Raw genomic sequence first — 21,128 nt, forward strand, 5'->3', positions numbered from 1 at the left:
TTAGCGGATAGGAAAAACCGAGCAAGCCTTTTTTAAATGGAACGAGAAGTGAACGAGCCAATGATGATTTTTTTTATGCCGCCATAAACGAACGAGAAACGAACAATTCTTGTCATTCATTCATTGGCTTAACCAAACTATTATTGCTAGTTTTCTCTCATTTGAACCATTTTCCGAATAATCGGTCTAAAAGCACCCTTAAGGAGTGGTAAGATTGGCCATCAAAAAAACGCGGGTTGCTTAAAGGGGTTCTGACATGAATAATTTTTTTATGCTTTAGCAGCCATTGTCCCCTGGTGTGCCTAATGGACCCAGGGAACCCAGGGTTTAATGGCTGCTAAAGCATAAAAATATAACACTTACCTTGTCTTCTGTTGTTGTTGACATCGGGGGGTCAGCTCCCGGCAGGCAGTCTTCTTCCTCCAGCAGCCGCGCCGCTCCGGGATCGCGCGCATGCGCAGTAGAGAGGTGCCCTCTGACAGGAGTCAGGACGGGCTGCGTCTCCACTGCGCATGCGCAGCACTCCGGAGTTCAGCCGGACGGACGGGCCGCCCACAGCAAGCACTGCTTGTGACGTGCTTGCTGTGAGCGGTCCGTCCGTTGACCTCGGAAGTGCCTGACGGACGGAGCAGAGCCAGGAAGCGGTCTTTTTGACCGCTCCTGCTCTGCTTTAAAGGCACAGAAGATGATGCCGGCTGGAGGGGACATGCCTGGCGATCGGGCCAGGCCAGGCAAGGTGAGTACAATTTTTTTTTCTTCATGTCAGAACCCCTTTAATATTGCCGTGATATGTGATATTTTGTAGGCCATGTTTCCTTTCCGATGCAACTTTTACAGTAAGAAGTCCTACTGTTTGTCCCTGGCTGCATTAAAAAAAAAACCCAGACACAATACATCACCTAACTGGCGATGTCGGCTCCGCCGCACTTCTCCTTGCAAGTCCCTTGCACTTGTTTGCAGTCTTCTGTCGGTGTTTCCTGGATTGAAGCTTCAAAAACCCCACCTCCAGTAAGCGCTGGCTCTGATTGGATTTTGAGCCCTGCGGCTCAGCCAATTACTGCAGCGCTGGATGAACCAATCATACCCAGCGCTTCCTGGAGGCGGGGCTTTTGAACCTCCAATCCAGCAAGTGCTGACAGAAAACTGCAAACAAGTGCGAGGAGAAATACGGCGGAGCGGACAGCAGCTGTTAGGTGACGTATTGCGATTAATTTTTTTTCAATGCAGCCAGGGCTTTTTTTTTTTTTTTTCGGGGTAGGGTTTATGTTTCAAGTGGCTCCGAAAATCCCGGCAAAAGAGCACTACAAAAAGTCACGCAACTTTTTAGTGACACTAAGTCGCCGCGAGAAAAGCAGCCATATCGCACAGAAAACATGAGATATCGCTGTGATTTTCTTGTAGCGATATCACTGTCGCCGCTGTAAGAGGCCGACATCTGAGTATCTTCAGGCTCGAATGCAACATGCTTGCTGCATATGGTAAATCCGTATAGCCTATATTGGCGCACAATACGCACCAAAATAGGAAACACTTTTTCTTTCACGTGTGTCATGCATGTGAAAAACCCGGAGGTGTGAATGGCCCTATAGAAATCAATGGGAGTTTAGCACAGCATAATACGCGGTGACAATACGCCCATGTGGGCGAGCCCTTACTGATAGCAGCTTCTGAGTACTGCAGGTCTGTCCGATGGAGGTCAACAGGACCAATTTTAAAAACATGGCATTCTGTAGTAAAAGTACAATTGTGCTCAGATGTTAACACTGAAAAGGCCGTGGCGCCTTCAATCAGCTGATCCTGAGTAGTGGACGCATCGATCAGATAGTGGTGGCCTATTCTGCAGGTAGGCCATCAGCTTGGACCTAAGCATTAATGTCAGCCGGCCAAACATCTCAAGTGTATATAGGGCATCTTGCGTCCGAGGCAAGCTAGCCAGTGTACGGGAATGGGGCAGGGAGGAAGAACACTCTTTGGCTCGCGGCAATCTAAATTGTACAGCAAGTCTTACACACAAGTGCAGTGGATGTAGCCAAGGAGTCGCACTAAGTCTTTCCACGTGGAGACCACTTTCGGTGGCCACATGTGGATTTGCCCCATTGAAAGGGGTTAAACTTATAGATCCACAAATCCATAGAAGAACACCTAAGTTCTGTCTCCTTCTGCCGTGGATCAAGTGTCAGATCCACACTTGGGTAATCCAATGCAGATCTGACAATCAGCCACACAAATATTTATACATTAGGAATGTCTTAAATATTAGAAACAATCCCCACAAATACACAAACGCTCAAATATATAATGCAACTTGCCGAGAGCAGTGTAAAAAGCTTCCTGAGAATCATACTATACAACGGCTTCCATGGTATGACTTGATTCAGCAAATAGTAAGATGGAAAAATACCTCTGCAGCGCCACCTATTGGAAGGCAGCATTACTGCAGGTCAATGCCAGACTTTTTAAACAAGCCTTATAACAATGACCGGAAACTTAAAGCCAAGCCAGAATTTATACACAGACAGCTGTTTTAGTGTTTTTGGCCATCACTGTGCAACAAGTTTCTGGCTTGGCTAGTGAGAGGCCCATAGACGTGGGTCAGGAAGGGTAACATCACTCCTTATAGGCGCTCTCCTTAAGGTGTGAGGAGACTTATAAGGCAAACCATACTCCTCTGAGAAATATGCCAATAGATGTTATTAGGCTTGTCTAAAAAGTGTGACACTTACTTGCAAGAATGCTGCCTTCCAATAGGTGGCGCTACAGTTATTGTTCCATCTTCCTATTGGCATATTACCTAGAGGAGCATGGATGGCCTTAGAAGTCTCCTCACACCTTCTAGGTGCTCTGCTGAGGGTGCATGCACACGGGCGTATTTTTGCTGTGGAATCCCGATCAGGCGTCCACCACCAGGTTCCGCAGCAAATACCCTCCATAGCATGCTATGGAAAATTCATTTCTCATGCACACGAGTGGAAATCAATGGCTGTTTTAACTCGCAGAGGAAGGGAAAAAAATTAGTTAAAAAAAAAACAAAAAAACACAATCGCAACATGCTTTACTTTCCTGCGGTGTCCGCACAGACGGCTTCCATTGAAGTCAGTGGAAGTCGCCTGACCCGCGGCCCGTCCACAATTGACATTGTGGATAGGCCGTGGATAAAGGCAGGAGTTTTGGGGTGGGGAAAAAAAAAACCAAAACACTAATGCACATGTCCGACGGCGAGCCATGGGGACCATCCGCAGTACAGATGAAGAAAACCGAAAGCAGGTACGCATGGACGCCGATGCTGCCAGGGCCCGATTCAGTATGCAGAATCAGACGTGCATGTGGCCTAAGGATTCGGCAAAGCACCGACTGACAAGGATAACTTAACTTAAAGGATAATCTGATAAGCAGAGAAACATCTACTCAAGAAAGGAGTTATTGACCAAGTCTGTAGCATATCAGTAGTCATTGTGGCTTATTATGAATATACAGAGATTCGACAATATAAGAGGAGGGGATAAAAGGAAAAAAATTATTTAACCCATTAAGGACCAAGCACTGTAAATTTACAGCCCTTGGTCCTGGGCTTTAATCCCAGCTGGTTGTAAAAATACAGTGGGGGATTAAAGCCAAAACTTAGTCACATCTGAGAACCCGAAGGAAAAGGCAGAAGGGGTTTTTAACCCCTTTTGCCTTTTCCTTTCCCGAGTACATAGCAGTCAAGGAGCACTTGGTACTAAAAAGTGAAAGTGGAAGTGTTTCTTCCACTATGCGAGCCAGCGGTCACGTGACCTCCCAGAGCCCCCTGTTAGAGCAGAGCTGCAGGGTCCCAGCAGACCCTGATCAGCTCTGCCAGTGACTATTGTCAATACAGGGGGGATGCTTTTCCCTGTAACTGGGGCTCCTATGGATGTCACAGCTACAGTGGGAAAGGGTCAAATAAAAAAACAAACAAAAAATAGGGCAGTTAAACCACCACATGGGTAAAATCCCTGAACAGTGCCTGATTCTTCAGGGGTTATTTTGAACAAAATTTGCTAATTCTTCTGTCCCAGAAGAAACTGTGGAAGTGAAACTCTAGCTGGGCAGAGGAGGGCTCTCCATGCTGGATTGTTTTTACACCGTGTTACTTTGTCATCTGTGAGTATAATAGAAGCAATGTGCTGCGCCCCACTTCCATCCCATGCTCTACCTCTGTACTAGAGATGACGGACGGGTCTAATTGTGAGGAAGGCATCGGCATAGAAGATAGGTGCATGTGTCTGGGATCGGGGCGACGATCACTTCCCAAATAACACTTCATTTTTTGGTTTCCGGTGAAGCACATTCCACAACGCGGGACGGCTGGCGGACACTTTCTTTCTGCACCCAGTAAACCTTAACCAGCTGAGGGGGAACATTATTTGCTTTGCATTTATTTTGACTGCTGTCTTTCAGCAATACTGAAACCAATACTCTGTCAGAAATGTGACCCAAGGGCCCAGTGCCAAGGATCTACGCAGGCAGATGACCAGCAGTGCTCATTAGCTTACACACACATTGCAACAGATGACTATTAAACAACTATCAGCCTTTGTAAAAGGCTCTTAAAGGCCCATTTACACATAGTGATGATCGCTCTAACGACAGTTTGAGTGACAGCTTTGAGCGATCATTTAGCATAAACTATTACAGTAAGTAGCTACTCAGCTACTTAATAGCTTATTAGCGTGCAAATGAAGCCTTAGCTGAATGCAGTTAATAGCCGGAGGGCTCTTATCTGCATTCAGCTCCTTTGTTCTCCAATGGGATACAATGCTATAAGCACTCCCCGTGGAGGACTCAGCATGCGGGCCCGATAAAACCGCTGATAAGGACCATTTTCAGGTTGACCAAAATTTAACAATCAGCTAGCAGTGCACGATGGTCGCACGTTTAGACGCAACGATTATCACTCAAACTATCGCTTTTTAGCAATTTTTGAGCGATCATCGCTCTGTGTCAATGGGCCTTCACGCTGCAATTCCACAATTCACTCCTCTGTCAAACAAAAATCTGCATATGAAAAAAAGAAAAAATTTTTTTAGCCTTGAACATGAACAAACAGTGTTTACAAAGTCCCCCCCCCCCCCCCCTCTTTGAAACGCAGGTAAAACCATAAAACATACAACCGCAAACTCAGCAATAAAAAAAAAAACAACACTACCAGCACTGCTTTCTTTGGACGACCCGTACTTATTAGAAAAATGTATTGACAATTTGGACCCTTTTATACAGAATCTGGATCGCGAGACACAAAGAATCCGTTCATCGCTCAGTTCTAGAAAACTTAAATTGAGCAAGGAATGAGTCGTGCACGAAAACTTCACGATGTCCATGCATTTAGACACAACAGTTATCGCTCAAGAGATAACTTTGAGCGAATTTTGAGCGAGAATTGTTATGTCTAAATGGGCCTTAACAGATCTGATTTCAGTTGGCCAAGACCCTGCAGCTCCGCCATGGCAGGTGGCACCCAGTGTGCACATGATCGACCGGTTGAATAGCGGAAGGGATACTTCTGCTTTCTCCATTCACTACATAATGCTCACTGAGGAATATGTATCAGACAAGAGAGAAGGCAGAAGTGGCTAAAAACAGTTTCTGCCTTCTCCCCCGGATCCTTGGCTGTCAGACAGTCGAGGATTTGACCTGCTCTATTACAGAAGCTTTAATCCTGTGCCATATTTTTATTATCAGCTAGTATTAACCCTTTGCAATCCAATTTTAGCTTCAGGATTTCCTAGGGGGCTTTATCTTTCTGCCATTTTACAATAGCGCCATCTGCGGGCTAAATCCAGTACTGCAGTATGCAACATGCCGGAGAGGCCCCCTGACAACAGAGCGGCCAGTAATATACAGTAAGAATACCCTGCCGAATGTCTTACGAGATTGGAGCTGTACAGGCTTCAATCAGAATGTTGGAGGACCAGTGGATTGGAAAGGGTTACAGCCCAGGACCAAGTGCTCCAAGTTTGCTTGCTCCTTAATGGGATTAAGGGTTAATAAAAATAAAAAGGAGCTGTAAATGCAAACTCACAGATAAGAGCATTCCATGGAAATTTCCTGCAACTATTAGAAGTGCTGACAACGTTTCCTCTACGGAAGAAACCAAGTGTTGTTGCGGTAACGATGAACGTGCTGCCACCTAGATAGCGCTGAAAAGACGTATTAGTGCAGCACACGACGCAGCTTACCCCCAGGATGTTGGCTCGCCCCATTGTCAGGTATAAGGGGTAATGGAGGACGAACATTATCAACATTTCATACCGAGGTGAACTTTCCCAACAGTTATCAGCTAGAGCCGAGCTTCTGTACTTTAACCAGCGGCATGATGGATGACATTCTGAAAGCGGGTTATAAAGTAGTTTGTGATCTCTAAAACTGCGTGCAAAACAGCTGGTAGTTCTCTACAGGTCGGGGAGAGGGATATCTTTAGGGTCTACATGGGGTTGGAGGGGGGAGGGGTGGAGGTAAGAGTCGCAACTAAAGAAAGAAAAAGAAAAAAAAAGGAAAAAAAAGAGGGGAAAGGTCAGGTTGCTTAAAGATCCCAGAGGCATTAAAATGACTGGTGCAGACTGATTACTGCACCCTTTCAAGACTGGACCTTGGATTTTGGGCTGCTTTACATACAGTTACTGCTTTACAAGGGCTTTCGTCCTGGGGGCTGCAGGAAACATCCTGGTCAGATGCTTTTGTCACAAAGAAACTCCAAGCTCTGCAATGCTGCTCTGGACTAATATCCGGCTCTAGAGGAACACCGTAAATAACTATCCTACAAAAAGTAACTGGACACCTAAGAAATAATCAAAAAGTACTATTTACGTAGGTTACTACTTAGGCCAGCTGTCCACGGGTGATGTGGTATCCCGGGGCAAAGCTCCGCCGCGGGAGCCGCCGCCGAATCTCCGCCGGTCAGCCCTATCTAACAGATAGGTTGACCACGGAGAATTGCAATGATTCTCCGTTCGTGGACAGGTGCCGGCGCTTCCATAGTAATGCTATGGGAAGCGTCGACCAGCGAATAAACTGCTGTGGACAGGGGACCTTAGTGGGGCCTACCATGGTCCTAATGACATTGGATACTCTATGTTGCATACTTTCTACTGACGTCTGATACACTTCATCCTGCAAATGTCTAGAGGGTTCTCTCAAGGACACATCAGCCCATTTACAATGATGCAAGGACAGTTGAGCAATGGAAGAAGTTTCTATGGAGTGATTAATCACACTACTCTATCTTCACATCAGATGGACGGACGGACCTGGGTATGGAGGACGCCTGGGGAACACCTTTCACCGGAGTGCGTTGTGCCAACAGTTAAGTACGGCAGATGTTCTATTACGATCTAAGGATGCTTTATGTGGCACGGTCTCGGCATGAACACGGCGGTGTACCCTGACATCCTAGACAATAATGTGCTGCCGACAATGTAGTAATACTCTGTGAATGGTCGGCCATACCTCCAACAAGACAACGCGCCTTGTCACACATCCAATGTTGTTTTACAATGAGGAGGTGGATGTTCCACAATACCCGACCTGAAGCTACTGAACATCTTTGGGACGATCTGCAACGTCAGAGGTCAGGAAATAAGAACTGCGTCCATCTTTGAGAGAACTTTTTAGACCTCTGCAGAATGAATGGGGGGGGGGGGGGGCTGAAGTATATAAGATGCTAGTAGAAAGTTTATCCAATGTTATTGGAGCCCCACTAAGGATTACATATAAATCAATACTACTTTTGTTTCTTGCTCAGTTGTCTTATTACTTTTGGTAGGATGGTATAGTTTTATTTTGCTTGCAGCATTTTAAGGCCTTAATCACACGGCCGGGTTGTGGTCAGCATCTACAAGGACTGTCTCTTGCTCTGGAGGACCCATGATGTCTGAGTATTAACATGGATGGGCCATTGATTTCAACTGTGCAAGCAGACAAAACACTGGATTTTGTATCCTGCTCCGCACAACTGTGGTACTGGAAATGCTGCAGATTTTCCATGGGTAATTTCCCTGCGGTGGGCATAATGTTATCTCCTGCGGTGGATTTTTAACATAGAATTCCATGTAGAGGGATAAAATTGACTGTCAAATCTGCAGCTAATTGTATCTATTGTTGATTACCTTCAAGAAGAATCCATTCCAACAGTCTGGACTCCTTGCTGTACTTCTGAATGTATCATGCTGGTCAATATAGTTCCTGACTATGGTCATTAATCATACATGGTCAGTCCTTGGGGACCATCCATATTGCATATGCCCCATGAACGATCAGCTGTGAAGGAAGCGTTGAGCAGACAAGCAGAAGGCTACTTAGAGTTCACCAGCCAATATAGATACCGTTTTTCCCTGAAAATAGACCCTGCCCGAAAGGGGTGGGGCTTGAAATATAAGCCCTCCCCTAAAAATAAGCCCTAGCTACACTACAGGAAAGAAAGAAAAAAAAACAGCAATACTCACCTAGCAGGCGGCGTCTGAGTCCCTCACGCTGGTCTCCGGTAGGCTGCTGTGTCCTCAGTGTTGAGACAGCAATCTCTTTCTGGTGACTGGGCTTTGAATACCCCACCTCCAGCAAGCAAGTGCTGTGATTGGATCAAGCACCAGCCAATCAAAAGCCAGCACTCGATCATTAAAGGCTGTGATTGGTTCATTGAGCACCGGCTAAGATAGACTAAGCCAGCAGCGCTCGTGATCCAATCAACACACTTGCATGCTGGAGGCGGGGTATTCAAAGCCCCATCACCAAAAAGAGTGCTGTGCCAACACTGAGGACGTGGCAGGCTGCCGCAGTATAAGACCCCCCCTTCCCGAAAAGAAGGCACTGTGCCTCTTTTGGGGCAAAAATTAATATAAAACAAACCGTGTCTTATCATCTGGGAAACACAATATTAAGAGGAGATCTGTGTCATAAAAGCTATTCAAAAAGAAAAGTGACATTGTAAAGAGTGCATGACCGGTGACTTACTCGGAGACGAACGCAGCCGCGCCGGGATCCTCTCATCATTTTGTCTTTTGACTGGAAAAGAAATGAGAATTTCTATTATTTATCGAGATTACATAGCTTCTACATTATAATCTCAGAATCCATTAGGTTTATCTTTCTCTAGTGCTGCTTTGCCACCCTCCCCTTTCAACATTAGCTAAGGTTACATAGAATTCTTAAAGTACTCTTCACAAGGGGAAAATAAGTCTACAGGATCAAAAATACATTATAAAACAAACACAAACAGCAGTCTAAGGCCGGGCTCACCCCAACGGGTCAGATCCTGCTTACGGATATTGACAGTGGAAGACCTGTGAATGATCACGTAAAGGAATTGTGAATGGTCACGTATTACCGCGGTTTGTAAGATTGTGTAATCGGCAATTCAAATCCGGTCATGCAAGTCTGGCCTAACAGCACCAGTTCTCTGATGCATTGTAGTGAAAGCCCAAGAGCAACAATCATAGACAGCTGTCCCGTGTAAGAGCACCCTTAAACTGCACTTTCTGTATACAGCGATATGCAGAAGCTGCAGAAGACAAATGCTGCCAAATTTTTAATCATACTATTGCAAAAATGAGCTAGCCAGCCCAAAATATATGCATTTAAGTGAAAAAAAAATCTGACTCCCCCCCCCCCCCCCCCCCCCAAAAAAAAAGTGTCCATAGCCTTTAAGTTGTGGTGGATTTTCCATTTGGATTCCACCAGGAAAATCAGCAAGAAAGTATTATGGTCCATTACATGTGAATGGAGTTTTCAAAACACATTCCCATCTAGCAGAGTTTTTGGATGGAAACAGTTAATGCTGCCTACAAAACTTACTGGCATTTAAAAATGCTGAGCCCTAAACTCCAGAGGAAGCGACATCTAGCTCACAAGACCACTCCAAACTTGGGAAATAAATGTACAACCCAGCACTTCCATGCATGCAGCCTGTCTTACATTCAGAAATCCTTTCTAAGCATGTGGAGATGGAGAAATATTAGTAAGGCCGCCTGCAGACGGGCGGGATTTCCCGTGGAATTTCCGCCCGTGGAAGCGGCCATAGGACATAGGATTGTGTTAACAAACACAATTCTAGGCAGATGGCCGCGATTTGGCCGCGCGAACCCCGCACAGAAATCTCACTCCCCGGAGCCGCGGAAGGAGGCGAGTGCCACGGTGCTCTCTGCAGGGGCTCGGGTCGGGTCCCGCTGCGAGAATTCTTGCAGCCGGGTCCGACCCGGCCGTCTGCAGGCTGCCTAAGGATTAAAGTCCGGATTATCCATGGGTGCAGTCTGATAGGAGCTGTGAGGAGGGGCGGTGGTCTGTTATGGGGTTCAAAAGTGGCGGAATGAGTAGTCCAGGGAGCTGTTTAATACTCAGTGGGTGCCCCTTACTTGCGCTATGTCCCCATGAAGCAGCAGTTTGAATCTTTTTACCTATACCGCCCATAGAGATGAAAGGGAGATGCGTGCGGAAACAATCAGCTAAATTTGCAGGGAAACGGCGCCTGGCGAGTCTGAAATGCAGCTCCCCATTCTCTCACCTTTGAGCCCCATAATGTAGTTTATAGATGACAGTATCCTTTTAAATGAGGGTTTCCAGGACTAAACTATTACCTTTAGAATAGGTCACAGCCAATAGTTGATTGGCAGGAGTCCGCTGTTCATACAGCTGATTGGCAGGGATCCTGAATAGGTCGGGGCGCTCAGGTGGGCGCCATGGCCTCTTCGCAGGAATGTGATGTCATCAGTCACATGGTCTGAGAGCAGCCAAGTCCCACTGAGCTGTTGTACCAGGCACAGCACTATACAATCTCACGAGGACCACTGTCACTTCAGCCAGTTGATCACTGGGGGTTCCAAGTAGTGAAACCCGGATTACCTACCCTGAGGATAAAGTCATCAGTATTTAAATCCCCGAATATCCCTTTAAAAGCATGAAATATAAGTGTCAATAGGACTTTAACAAGTCATATCTCTAGAATGTGCCATAGCAATAAAGGGGTTGTACCAGAACTACGAGTTATTCCTTACCCACAGGATATGGGATAACTTGCCGATCGGCGGTGGTCTCACCGCTGAAACCCCTGCCAATCTTGAGAATGGGGTTCCATCTCCCAATATACAAGTCAGAATGAATGGAGCGCTGGCCGAGCCAGTGTGGTCGTCACTCCATTCATTTCAGGGGAGTCACCTGCTAATCGATATTTGATGACCTAACCCAAGGATAGGCCATCAGCAGTTTACAGCCGGACAGTCCCTTTAAAGTAACATGGGTGCAGTGCCAAAAAAGCGCAAGTAATAGAATCACCGAAAAAGCATCAAAATGCTGTGTGAGAAGCCGGGCCAAGGCATTAGCTGGGGGTAGATAGATGGAAAGCGAGCTCTCCGTGCTCGCGCTACAAGTAACGGCACAGGAGGACCACCGATGCCATCTGGTGACGTGCCAGGCTGCTACGGGCACCACCTCGTTTGACAAGGTCCATATTTCATGTCGCACAGTTTAGCTGCGGTTCACTGAGCTTCAGAATACATCCACAAATATGTATTACATATGCAAATCGCATTGAGCAAGCCGAAGCCAAAGTGGTTTATTAGCCTATGGAAGGCATGCGTAACCTTTGGGTTGGCGATGACAATGCGTTATGGGTAATCGCACATGAACAATTACCGCGCTGGTCATAATCAGGGGAGCGCTGATGCATAGTAATGAAGGAGAGACGGAGAAATGTTAGCTGGGAGTCTCTAGTCGTCATTATGCACCAGCGCTTTAGGGGTTATTCACACGTAGCCATCGTCGTGGTATTTTTTTTTTAATTACAGCCACCATAAAAACTGCAGAATTTTGCTGCGATTTTGCAGTAGTAGCGCCAAATAAAATGTTTGTGCAACTGAATCTGCAACAAGTCTTATTATTTTTCCACTGCATCCAAAAAAAGAGAAAAAGAAGTAATTCAGATACTTTTTGTAATAAGAACTTAAGGAACTCCTCCCCCGACTCCTGTATCGGCACCATATGTTAGGGGATGGAGCTGGGGGAGGGACAGGTATCCTTTACGCCTCCTGCACACGGGCGGCACGGCATCGCCGCAAGAAAAATTACAGCGATATTGCATCGCTGGTCCGTGCGATATTGCTGCGTCTTGTCGTGGCAATACCGCGACTTTGTACCACTACATGGGAGGATTTTCAGGGGGAAGGGGCTTGAAATATAAGCCCTACCCTGAAAATAAAGCTTTAACCGCAATAAAAAGTATACTTCACCTAGAAGTGCTGTCAGCCCGGCTGCATCTTCTTCCTGGTCCCCGACACTGGTTTTCATCTCTTCTGGCCTGGGATTGAAAAATCCCCGCCTCCTGGAAGCACTAGCTGTGATTGGCTGATGCTTAGCCAATCAGAGCCAGGGCTCGATGAATGGCTGTCACTGGTTCATCGAGCACTGGCTATGATTGGCTAAGCGTCAGCCAATCACCACCAGCGCTTTTAAGAGGCAGGGATTTTATAATCCCCGGCCAGAAGAGATGAAGGAGAATAGTTCCGGGGCCCCGAGAGGAGATGCAGCCATGCTGACAGCACTTCTAAGGTGATGTATACTGGGTTTTCGTATTTTTTCCTGCATAGATTAGGACTTTGACAGTAGGATTTCCTACTGTCCAAGTTGCATCGCAACGCTCGAAAATCATGTTTTCATGTGATGCAACAATGAGAAAGGCTGCATAGGGAAACACGAGCTACAAAATGTGTGATTTAACCCATAGGAAAGCATGGGCTTCACATACACGCAATTTGTAGCATTGCAGCAACACGACAAAATAGCGCCACTGTGGCCCGTGTGAAGGAGGCCTTAAATGTAGTCTGACACCGAAGACACGATCAGCTGTACGTACGGGCGGCTCTCCTCCCGTTATGGAGCGGACCCGGCCGGCAGCTGTGTGATAAGGATCGCAGGTTTGTGGTATAAGGTCTGTGTGATAAGGATTGCGGCCAGTTTGTGGCATAAAGTATACATAAATGTATGGGCCCGTGGCAGCCCAACCCGCTCCTGACAAGCCCTGCCCAATTTAACACACAAAATTACGAAGACCGGCTCAAAAATGCTGAAGAGCTGCAAGTTTTTGCACAAATTCCCTCACAATGTGTTTTTTTTTACTCCACAAACCTGTGTAAAAGACTTCCTATTGGAGTAGTGGGCACAGAATTCACACTGCTGCCGTGTGAGACCCTCATGGAGGCAGCGCTAGAACGACACATCCAGCGAGAATGAAAGACCCCTCACTGGGCGCACCGTTGTGTCCCCCCCCCCCCCCCTCACCGGCCGCCCCCAGGTTGCCCCCCTCACCGGCCGCCCCCAGGTTGCCCCCCTCACCGGCCGCCCCCTGGTTGCCGCTTGTTCTGTAAATGCTGCAGATTTTCAACAACTTATTCCATTTCAGAAAATCTGCAGCATTTCCAAGCAGCGTCACTATATCTTACGGTGCGGGATTGGATTGTGCAGGAGAAAAATCTCAGCTTGAGGCTTCCTAGACACGGCGAGCGCCATATCCGGCCGTGAAGCTCTGCCCAATATCGCATTCGCCAACATGCAGACGTGAGGGGTTTTTATGTCAAAAAGTGTTTCCCATTGTTTTCACAGGGAAACCTCGCATCAGTAGTAGGGCCCCACGCACGCTCCACCCACCCGGGCTTAGGCCCCACGCACGCACTCAGCCAGCCGCACTAGGGCCCCACCCACGCACCCACCCACCCACCCGCGCTGGGGCCCCACTCACGCACCCACCCGCGCTGGGGCCCCACTCACGCACCCACCCGCGCTGGGGCCCCACTCACGCACCCACCCGCGCTGGGGCCCCACTCACGCACCCACCCGCGCTGGGGCCCCACTCACGCACCCACCCGCGCTGGGGCCCCACTCACGCACCCACCCGCGCTGGGGCCCCACTCACGCACCCACCCGCACTAAGGGAACGGGGGGGGGGGGGGGAGGGGGAGTGCCACACGCGCCCAACCACCAGAACTAGGTGACCACATGTGCCTACACACACGCTCTATATTTAGGCCATTTTTGTGTATAATATCAGCGGCCCACTTTAGTTTTTAGACGGACCTTGAAAAGAAGATCTGGAATCTAATTTGCTGCCATTGGCAACGGCTCTACTTTTTCTGCACTAGTTTCTTACTTGTCTACAATGTGACAAAATGCAAAGAATGTCAAACTGTGCAAAGCTGCATGACGGCGCGTCAAGTACTCCGCGTACCGTCTGTCAAACTCACATGGATTCCATTACAAAAAACCCACTTTATTTCACTGTTCTACAGCAAAAACCTGTCAGCAGCGCGGAAATGTCAGAGCAGAAGTGTGGAAACACCCAGAACCAACAAATAAGGGACGAAACAACGCAAAGCCTCGTCCTAGAACAAGCTCTAGGCTCCGCCCACGCTACACTTCAGCCCTCCGTCCGAGGCAGACATTGGGAACATTCGCTGAAGCAGACTTCTGATGGAAGCTACAATGTATGTCACCGTGTGGGCCAATTAAAGAAAATAAATCGTATGGCACACGTAAATACGACTGCGATGTCAGTTGTAACCCTTTCCAATCCAATTTTTTTGCCACGCTCATTTTTCCCAGCTCCAATTTATTTTGTGCGGGAAAGAGGTTGGTGGATTACTTGGAACAACAACATAGAAAACCACACAAATAAATTACCTAATGATTTTATTAGCACTTTTAGATAAATTAAAAGGTTTTTATTTATTTTGACTTATAATTTTTTAGCGCGTGATACTTTTCGAAACAAACTGCAGGATGGAGTCCAGGCTTCCTAGTACATGTTTCACAGTAAGGCCACCTGCAGACGGCCGGGTCGGATCCGGCTGCGAGAATTCTCGCAGCGGGAGCCGACCCGAGCGTCTGCAGAGAGCAGCGCGGGCACTCACCTCTCCCGCGGCCCCGGCTCTCTCATGTGCCAGCTGCTGGGCAGCCGGCGCATGCACAGAGCGGGGCCGGCGGCCGCTGAGTGACGTTTCTCTGCGAGCCCCGCACAGAAATAGAGCATGCCGCGATTTGTTTCTCGCGCGGCCAAATTGCGGCCGTCTGCCTAGGATTGCGTTTGTTAACGCAATCCTATGGCAGTTTCCAGGGGCGGAAATCCCGCAGCGGAATTTCCGCTCGTGTGCAGGCGCCCTAAAAGGTGGTTTCTCTCCTTCCCACTTTCTCATTTCTTTTGCTCACTATTATGTGAATAAGCGAGCTGGAGACAGCACTAAACAGCGCTGGATTCTTCATTTACTGAAAGCCAGATGTTCCTTCTCCTCTGCCCTGCTGCCCTGTATTCTCTGACAATACAGGAGGGGAGAAAGAACATGAGTGCAGTCAGTAAATGAAGAGCCCAGCGCTGATCAGTGCTGATAGTGAATGCCGGAATGTGCTTCCCTCCCCCTCTCTGCTGGAGAACACCCGACACACTTATGTGAATAAGTGAGCTGTAAACAGCACTGGACAGCGCTCCATTCTGCATTTACTGAATGCCCCCCTGTTTCCAACTCACTTACTGACATAAAAGTGTGTCGGGTGTTCTCCAGCAGAGAGGGGGAGGGAAGCACATTCGGGCATTCACTATCAGCACTGATCAGCGCTGGGCTCTTCATTTACTGACTGCACTCATGTTCTTTCTCCCCTCCTGTATTGTCGCAGAATACAGGGCAGCAGGGCAGAGGAGCAGGAACATCTGGCTTTCGGTAAATGAAGAATCCAGCGCTGTTCAGTGCTGTCTCCAGCTCACTTATTCACATAAGTGTGTCGGGTGGCCTTCGACAGCAGAGCGGGGGAGGAAGCAGTGCAGAAACAGCATGTCGGGTCTGTCCCGACATCGGAGCTATAGAGGAAAATTATGATGTCGGGGCAGCCCCGACAGTGGATTGGAAAGGGTTAAGTTTACCCGTTGAAACATGCCGCAGTTTTCGTGTACGTGAAAGTCCACATGCGCTACAATGCGGTGCTTTTCTCATAAAACGGGTCACACTTGCGGGCAAAAAAAAATAAAAGCGCAGATTTAAGAATGCAATATTGGCGCGCATTTCTTGCACAGATACTACACTCACCGGTGTAAATACGAGCTGAGGGAATGTTCACACGGAATGGAGATGCTGCGCAATTTGCGCAGCATTTCCACATTAAAAAAAAAACTTGTCCAAGTCTGATCCATTCCAGTGGATTTTAGCTCAGTCACCCTGGGCAGCGATGCGTGTGCGCCGCGCTCTGCGTGCCGTATTGGGGAGCGCTGCAGATTTTGTCAGGGGATATTCCTCATATTTTCTGCTACGTGTGAACGTACCCTGGGGTCTCATGCCCGCGGCCGTGTCTTCACTACGTATCACATATGCGTAATACGCAGTCAATGGCATTTCATTGATCGACGCACACCGGACTGTGGGCGCTACTTATCGAAACACAAGAGAAATAAATCGCCGCATGCACCATTTCTCTGTATACATACGCAGCGTGAGCCCTATACACGAGTACGGGCAGCGGACGATACGCTGCATATTGTATGCGGGCAGCGGACGATACGCTGCATATTGTATGCGGGCAGCGGACGATACGCTGCATATTGTATGCGGGCAGCGGACGATACGCTGCATATTGTATGCGGGCAGCGGACGATACGCTGCATATTGTATGCGGGCAGCGGACGATACGCTGCATATTGTATGCGGGCAGCGGACGATACGCTGCATATTGTATGCGGGCAGCGTTTTCACACGCTGCATATTGTATACGGGCAGCGTATGATACGCTGTATATTGTATACGGGCAGCGTTTTCATACACTGTATATTGTATACGGGCAGCGTTTTCACACGCTGCATATTGTATACGGGCAGCGTATGATACGCTGTATATTGTATACGGGCAGCGTTTTCATACACTGTATATTGTATACGGGCAGCATTTTCACACGCTGTATATTGTATACGGGCAGCGTATGACACGCTGTATATTGTATACGGGCAGCGTATGACACGCTGTATATTGTATACGGGCAGCGTATGACACGCTGTATATTGTATACGGGCAGCGTATGACACGCTGTATATTGTATACGGGCAGCGTATGACACGCTGTATATTGTATACGGGCAGCGTATGACACGCTGTATATTGTATACGGGCAGCGTATGACACGCTGTATATTGTATACGGGCAGCGTATGACACGCTGTATATTGTATACGGGCAGCGTATGACACGCTGTATATTGTATATGGGCAGCGTTTTCATACGCATCCCCGCCCTGAGCAGAGCGAGAATTTTTTTTTTTTTCTTAAAAGTCACAGCGCTGTACACAACCATATGTAGTCACCGCCGGCGGAGCGTACGGTTAGAAAATGGGTAAACAGCTGCGGCGAGACGGAAACTGGTGGCCGGGATGACAGAAACAGCCAACCTGGGGGTCAGACACTCCGGGTCAGCCGGTAAAAATAAGGCACTTTTTCCCAGTTTACGTGAAAAAAATAAATAAATATTAAAGTTAAATATTAAAATGGAAATATATTAAAAATATAAATGTTCTTTTTTTGACCACATTCAGTTATAAGTTGTTGTGGCAGAGCCGGTGACAGCGAAGCAGCTGCCATGGAGGTCCCACAAGCGTTACATCGCAGCTCTTCTAGGCTCCCGGAATGTGAGGTAAAAAGTTATAAAATAACCAAGTTACAACTTGTATCTAAACTCCACATAAAGTCCTGTCTGGCAGTGACAGCGGGGCGTGCCTCCACCAACATGGGGTGCGGCCGCGGACACAATGCACGCCATATAATACCCGCCTTCACGCTCATTGGCCGGACCCAGCAGGAGGCGTGCACTGATTGGCTGCAGCCATACCTCACTCCTATTCTAATTGGCCGAAGCCAGTCCCTATCTACGTGCTAATTGGCTGCAGCCGGACAGCTCCGCGTACAGAAGCTCAAGGTTTCTCACCTACGGCCATGAGCTGCAATAACCGCGGCGCCTCCAGCGCGGAGAACTCACCGTGTAGTAAGAGAGGAGGCCGGCGTTGTAGTCCAGCACAAACCAGCGGTACTGCCATCCTTTCATTACGTTCGTCCATTTACTCAGCGGGCCTTCCATGATAGACGCCATCTTGGGATCATGGAATAACAACATACGTTTCAACGTGCGTCATGCGTCATCGGGAAAATAGGCGGGAACGGATGTCCAATGGGCGTGGCTTTGTGACTGTGGGGCGTCACGGTATGGTCCTACCCGTTGCTAGGTGACGCTTGGATACCGTCGCTAAGCGAAGGCTGACGCCGGATTGTCCGTTGTTCTATAGAATGAATAAAGCTGGATAAAATGAATAAAGTTCACTGCTTGCAATATGGGCCTTTTTATCATGGTCCCTACAAGTCTTTATATTAGATGTGCATGCTCCCTATTAGGGCATAGTAATACAATGGGGTCTGCTTGAGACCCTCTAAGGGCGGCTTCACACTGGCAAGAAAATAGCGTGATTTTTGCGCGATGAAAGAGTGAGAACGCAGAATTATGAAACCAATGAATTTCAATGGTTTCATTCTCATCTGCGATGTTTCCACTCAGGCAATAAAAAAAAAAATCGCAGCACGTTGTACCTTTTTGCGATATTGCGCGTTGTTTTCAATATGGCGGCAGTAGCAGCGCCAGTCCCATTAAAAGCAATGGGAGAGCTCCGCGATCCTCTGCTGCGGCTGTGACAGCCACCCCGGGGGATTTCTTTAACCTCACAGGGAATCCCTTCAGCCCTGCGGGGAATTCCTTCAGACAGCGGGGAATCCCTTCCTATGGTGGGGAAATCCCTTCTCTGTGGGGGTGAAGGGATTCCCCGCAGTGATACAAGGCTGTTTTCGCATGAAAACGCCTGGCATCCAGGGGTTTCACTTGGATTGCGAGGGCGATATCACAGCCCGATATCGCCCCTGCCAGTGTGAAGCAGCCCTTATGATGGCTGCAGTGGAGAGGCGCTGATAGGGGCGGCCTCCGCTCTGGGACGCTGCGCACATTCCCTGGTGGCTCGTTTGGTTACATTAACAGCTCATTTTTGATGTCCGTTTAGCGTCTACGCCGGAGGAAGCTCTTGACATAAGGCACTTTTGGACGAAATGGCTATCATTAAAAATATCGTTCAAACGAGCGAAAGTGAACGATATTCGTTCGGTCTAAACGCAACCAACGGCGAATGATAATCGCTCACTGTTCGTCTGCTGTTCATTTTATGTAGGGATAACTATCATTGTGACTATAATGGCGTCCCGTTCGGCTGACGCTCAGCTGCCCGGTTTTTAGGCGGAAGAAAAAGCGCTGCATAAAGTGCTATTTTTTCCGAAACTTTGAGCAGGATCCCAACCGGAGGTCCCAACGCAGACGAGAAACCACCTTTATCCCCTTAACGACCGCCTATAGCCTTTTGACGGCCTGCAGCTGCAGGACATGTATGGAGGGAGATCGTGCGGCAATCTCCCTCCATACATAGCGGCTGCCGGCTGTTTCTTACAGCCGACACCCAACAGCAACAGCTCCAATAAGCCGCGCAGCTCATTGGAGCTGTTAACCCTTTAAATGCCGCTGTAAATTCTGACAGCGGCATTTAAGTCCCCCGAACATCGCAGGGAGCTGTACAGGTGTTATGGCACCCCGGGGCCTTTTGAAATGCCCCACGGCTGTCATTGCAAATTGTCTATCAACCCATGCCCAGGGGTGGATTGATAGATTGCCTGCCCAGTAGCAGCATGATGTAATGCTTTGGCATTGTAATGGCAAATGATGTAATGCTTTGGCATCATACTGCAGGAGCAATCAAAGCATCGCAAGTTGTTGTCCCCTCTGGGGACCCCAAAAAAAAAGTGCAAATAAGATCAATAAAGTTTTACTAATTATTAAAAAAAAGGAATAAAAGTTTAAAAAGCCAACCTTTTTAAAGAGAATCTAAATTTGAAAAAATACATAATTGATAGCGCTGCGTCCGTAAAAATTCCGATCTATCAAAATAACATTTTTTTTACCCCGCACAATGAACATCGTCAGAAAAAAAAAATTAAGAACGCCAGAAATTCGCTTTTTTGGTCACCCTGTCTCCAAGAAAAGATGCAATAAAAAGCGATCAAAAAACCATATGTAATCCAAAATGGTACCAATGCAAACGACAGGACGTCTTGCAAAAAATGAGCCCTCGCACAGCTATGTAGTTGGAAAAATAAAAAAGTTATTGCGCGCAGAAGATGGCGGCAGAAAATAATTGAAAAAAATGAAATATCTTTGAAAAAAACTACATAAGCTTGGTATCGTAGTAATCGCGCTGACCCATAGAATAAAGTTATGTCGTTTTTGTTGCAGTTTGTGCGCCGTAGAAACAAGACGCACCGAAAGATGGCGGGATTTCATTGTTTTCCATTTCTCTCCACTTTGAATTTTTTTAAAGTTTTTCAGTACATTAAATTGCACCATTGAAAAATACAACTGGTCCCACAAAAAACGAGCCCTCATACAGCGACGTCGATTGGATAAATGAAGGAGTTACGATTTTTTAAAAGGGGGGAGGAAAAACGAAAAAGCTTGGTTACAAAGGAGTTAAACAGCGAATGTGAACGACTGAATGATTTCTCATTTGAACGAGCCAACAATGTATCTGCCGCTACAAACAGGCTGCCCGGGCGAACTCTGATGTCACTCGCTCATTCAAGCGCTAATCGTTTGGTGTAAACGGACCCATACACATTAAGGGCTAATTCCCTCGGGCGGATTTCCGCCGCGTTGCCCCGCAGCTATTAGGTTCTATTGAACCTAATAGCGCAATGCTCACGGTGCGGAATTCCACACCGTGAAATCACACGTACTCATTGCAGTCAATGGAAGCTGTCCGTCACGCTATCTTCCGCTGTAGCACAGCAGAAGATAGCGTGAAAACGCTTCTCCGCCTACCGCCGGCTCTACTGCGCATGCGCTCCGAAGCATGATGCGGGACGTTGGGCGGCGGATCCGGAGGTAAGTATGGGGTCTCTAGGGGGGGGGGGGGCGCCGTGACGGGCTCCGCTGCTGTATTCCGCTTGCGCAGCCCGTCACAGCCGTGGGCTCTAGGCCTAAGTCGTGGCTCATACGGCCATATGTGTAGTCTGCTTGCGGAGGCCCGC

At 47.8% G+C, this 21,128-nt stretch overlaps 1 protein-coding gene across 3 annotated transcripts in view; it reads right to left on the reverse strand.

The window, feature by feature from the left end:
• The window catches only part of OSBPL9 (oxysterol binding protein like 9), a 111,386-nt gene extending 93,239 nt beyond the window's left edge, over positions 1–18,147 (reverse strand). For 2 of the 3 annotated variants that reach the window (XM_066597602.1, XM_066597601.1), the window contains exons 1-2: positions 17,995–18,147; positions 8,965–9,015 (exon numbers count right to left, since the gene is read on the reverse strand). In XM_066597602.1, coding sequence (XP_066453699.1) covers positions 8,965–9,015; positions 17,995–18,129 — 186 coding nt within the window. In that variant the 5' untranslated portion in view covers positions 18,130–18,147. Of the gene's footprint in view, positions 1–363; positions 439–8,964; positions 9,016–17,994 lie in introns of those variants that run through there. The other variant, XM_066597603.1, reaches the window with a different exon arrangement.
• Between the last annotated feature and the right edge of the window lie 2,981 nt (positions 18,148–21,128).

Source organism: Eleutherodactylus coqui, chromosome 3 (assembly GCF_035609145.1).
Source record: "Eleutherodactylus coqui strain aEleCoq1 chromosome 3, aEleCoq1.hap1, whole genome shotgun sequence".
Taxonomy (NCBI): Eukaryota; Metazoa; Chordata; class Amphibia; order Anura; family Eleutherodactylidae; genus Eleutherodactylus; species Eleutherodactylus coqui.